Source organism: Arachis duranensis, chromosome 1 (genome assembly GCF_000817695.3).
Source record: "Arachis duranensis cultivar V14167 chromosome 1, aradu.V14167.gnm2.J7QH, whole genome shotgun sequence".
Classification (NCBI taxonomy): domain Eukaryota; kingdom Viridiplantae; phylum Streptophyta; class Magnoliopsida; order Fabales; family Fabaceae; genus Arachis; species Arachis duranensis.
This window is the reverse complement of record NC_029772.3, coordinates 98,286,242-98,289,898: the sequence shown is the minus strand read 5'-3', so window position 1 is coordinate 98,289,898 and position 3,657 is coordinate 98,286,242. Positions and strand designations below refer to the sequence as shown.

Genomic DNA, 3,657 nt, shown 5'->3' with positions numbered 1-3,657 from the left:
AGTATTCTGAAAAAGAAACAAAATTCACTTTTTTTTATAAAAATGGCATAAATGGTATCATTTATCCTTTTTGTTGTATCTCTGTTTTTATCCTCTTGATGAGCTTTGTTTTATTTTTCATAACTTACATTTTCAATTGTTTTTAAATTAAGCTGTAAACAGATTTTAAATTAAGCTTTAAAAATATGTTCAATTATAAATTTACCGTTAAATTAAATTTTATGGTAATCAATCAATTAACTTTTATTTTACAAATTTACCGTTAAATTAAATTAACTTTTGTTTTGTTAATTCAATACTTGCAGGATAAAGGTACTAACTTTACCTATAATGACTTGAATCTGAAAAGTAACGGCAATCCAATCAATTTTTATACTGATTCTAGCCAAATATGTGAACAGTAGAACTCCCAAAATTGTTATCTAATGTCCAATCAATTTCATCCTAAATATTAAAATGGTATGATGACATAAACATGTACGTATTTATTAAATAATTTTTATCATTCACAGAGGAATGAATAAAAACATAAATTAAGAAATATATTTGAAATAATAAATTTGATTAAGAAATATAAATAAGAAGAACATACCTAATTGAAAGTTTGATATTAGTTCTGAAAAAGGGATTGGAAGAAAACGAACGTGTGAAAACGAAAAAGAAGGAATAAAAATAATCGTTTAGTCCAATTCAAACCGGTTTTTTTAAATAAATCATTTATATAAAATAAACCAATTTTTTTTAAGAAACAACTTCACCTGCAGTCGACTGCAGATGAGTTTCTACCATAAACAAAACCCACATACATATGAAAACGGTTCAACATATATTTTAGTCTAAAAAAAATGACTTCTTTAAATTAAGTTATTATTATCTTTTTAAATATGTTTGATGAAACTAAATATAATAATTAGGAGATTTAGTCTTTAAATATATTGATTCATTAGCTCAGTTTCAATAACCAACACGGTTAATTTTAAAAAAATATAGATAAATAATAAAAATATTAAATAATATAAACAATAAATATATTAAATATTTAATTTATTAAATGTGCAAATAATTATTAATTTTATCACTAAAGATTCATACAACATCATAATATATCGATCATAAGAGTAGTGCTAGGGAGCCAATCTATACTATCTAGAATAACCATCCGGATATCATGATCTGGAATTCTAATACCATGATCTGAAACCACTCATCCCAAAAACATAACAATGTAACACTAATAATCATATCCTAATACTTTCTAAACCTTCATTATACACATTATATACTTAGGTCATTGGCTCCCTATACTTTTTCCGATCATAACTCATCAGTCACCACAATTAAAACTTTTCTAAAGTCTAGATAAAACTCAAATTAAAATTTAAAATAATTCTTAAAATTACAGTCGAACCTTAAAATAACATGTGAAGTTAATAATTACCCGAGACTTAACTACAAGAAACTCTCCAAAAAAATGTTTTGGATGGCAATTGCATTTTTCTATAATTGAGTCTTGATTTTATTTACATGGACATTAATTGAATGGGTATTTATTGGGATGCGGCATCGCAGAGATGAAAAGAATGAACAGAATGGGGGTGTGCATGTAGTCCAAAATAAAGAAAGGAGGCGTGTGAAGGAAGACAGCACATGAGATGTGGTAAATTGGAGAGTCAGCAATATACTATCGGTATCACCACTTCACTTACTTCCAGCTGCCTCTTTAGTCGTCTTCACCTTCCACCATCATCCAATCCATGTAACCAAAATTAACTTAGCATTCAATTCAATGTGCTTCCTAACATTACGTGTATCCCTCTCATTGTATATATATTGTACTTTACCTTTTCTCTTCTTACTATACTACAATATAAATAGTCCCCACCTCTACTCCCTCCTTCCCTTTTCTTCTCTCTTTCTCTTCCTCTGTTTTCTCGTATATTCTCGGATCAATCCGATCCTTCTAATTTTCGGATTTTCCCTTCTGTTTTTCTTCGTCTCCCTCCCCCTGTATTTTCACTTCAATTTCTGCGGTGCCTCAAACCAAATCCAACCATGGAAGAGAAGGTACTTTCACTTCAATTCTGCAAATTAAAAACTGCTTCAAAATTCAGTTGTGACATGTATATATAATTCAATTGATCGAATTTGATGATGCAGGTGACGATAATGAGACTCAAGGTTGATCTTGAGTGTAACAAGTGCTACAAGAAGGTCAAGAAGGTTCTCTGCAAATTCCCTCGTGAGTCTCCTCTCCCTACTCGTTCAAGAGCAATTTAATTTGAAAATTTAATTCATTATTGAGATATCAAATTGAGTTGATTTGTTTCTTTGGCGTTTGAACAAGAGAAATTCGAGACCAGGTGTACGACGAGAAGAACAACATCGTCACCATCACTGTAGTTTGCTGCAACCCCGAGAAGCTCAGGGATAAGCTCTGCTGCAAAGCCTGTGGCACCATCAAGAGCATTGAGATTGTCGAGCCTCCTAAGCCCAAGCCTCAGCCCGAAAAGCCTAAACCCAAGCCCCCGGAGAAGCCCAAGGATCCAGAGAAGCCTAAGCAACCGGAGAAGCCTAAGGACCCCGAGAAGCCCAAGGAACCACCCAAGCCCAAAGAACCCGAGAAGCCCAAGGAACCACCACCAGCTCCGGAGCCTGCTCCGGAACCAGCTCCTGCTCCGGTTCCGGTGCCAGTACCCGTGCCGGTTCCTGCACCTGCTCCTCCACCAGCTCCGGCTCCTGATCCTCCTCCACCTCCACCTCCGGCTCCGGCTCCAGCACCTCCCCCTCCGTGTGATCCCGTTCCGGTTTGTCCACCGGCACCACCATCGGCGGTGGTTCCAATTGGGATGTGTTGTGGGCCATGTTATGAAGGTCGGCCCGGTGGGCCGTGCTTTCAGGGGTACGGGGGGCCGCCATCGTGGTACGATGGGTATTACGAGAGGCCCGTGTATGACAGTTACGGTGGGGGCAGGCCGTGTTACGTGAGCCGTTGCGATGAATATTTCTGTGAAGATAACACGTCAGCTTGCTCCGTCATGTGAGATTTTCTGCGCTATTCGCCATCCTCATGCCATGCATCTCTCTCTCTTTCTCTCTCTCTTCAACCAATTATTTCTTTCTTTTTCTGGTTATCATTACAAATTCACGGCGAATAATGAGTGAATGTGAAAATATTGAAGCCACAGAGAATAAGAGAGTTACTCCATGTAACTCGTCATTCTAAAATATACAGTGTATACCAATATATATAGTAGTAGTAGTTTTAATATCATACATAATTTCTTTCTTGATTTGTTTGTTTGTTTGTTTTTTCAACTTGTTTCTAGTTTTCTAGTGTGTGTATATATAATAATAATAATTTTTGAACGACGATAACGTCTAATAATTGATGAATACTAAATATTTTCGCTTGAACAAATTCTGCACTGCTGCTACTAGCTAGGGAAGCATGATGATACGATAGGTTAGTGAATTAATTAATCGTGTTGACAAATTAGGCGAGTGATGGAACTATATAGCTATTCGGGGAAGTGCATTTATTTGCGTGTAAGCAAATTAAGGGTGAAGTGTGGATGGATTTATTTGATTTACTCAAAACGAGAAGTAGCTTTGGTAGTGGGGATTGAAATAGTGTGTGTACACGTTGAACAACTTTCT

General features: G+C 35.5%; 1 protein-coding gene across 1 annotated transcript; it reads left to right on the top strand.

Annotated features, from left to right (window-relative positions):
- Positions 1–1,596: 1,596 nt before the first annotated feature.
- Positions 1,597–3,290, top strand: LOC107466093 (protein PYRICULARIA ORYZAE RESISTANCE 21). The gene is made up of 3 exons (XM_016085072.3): positions 1,597–2,064; positions 2,158–2,239; positions 2,347–3,290. Exons 1-3 carry the CDS (start codon positions 2,053–2,055, stop codon positions 3,039–3,041), a joined length of 789 nt encoding a protein of 262 aa, XP_015940558.1. The 5' UTR covers positions 1,597–2,052; the 3' UTR covers positions 3,042–3,290.
- The last annotated feature ends 367 nt before the right edge of the window (positions 3,291–3,657 follow it).

Excerpts from the sequence above, each read along its gene's own strand:
- LOC107466093 (XM_016085072.3), top strand. Across the intron at positions 2,240-2,346 it reads GGTTCTCTGCAAATTCCCTC|AAATTCGAGACCAGGTGTAC; the intron begins GTGAGTCTCCTC and ends TTTGAACAAGAG.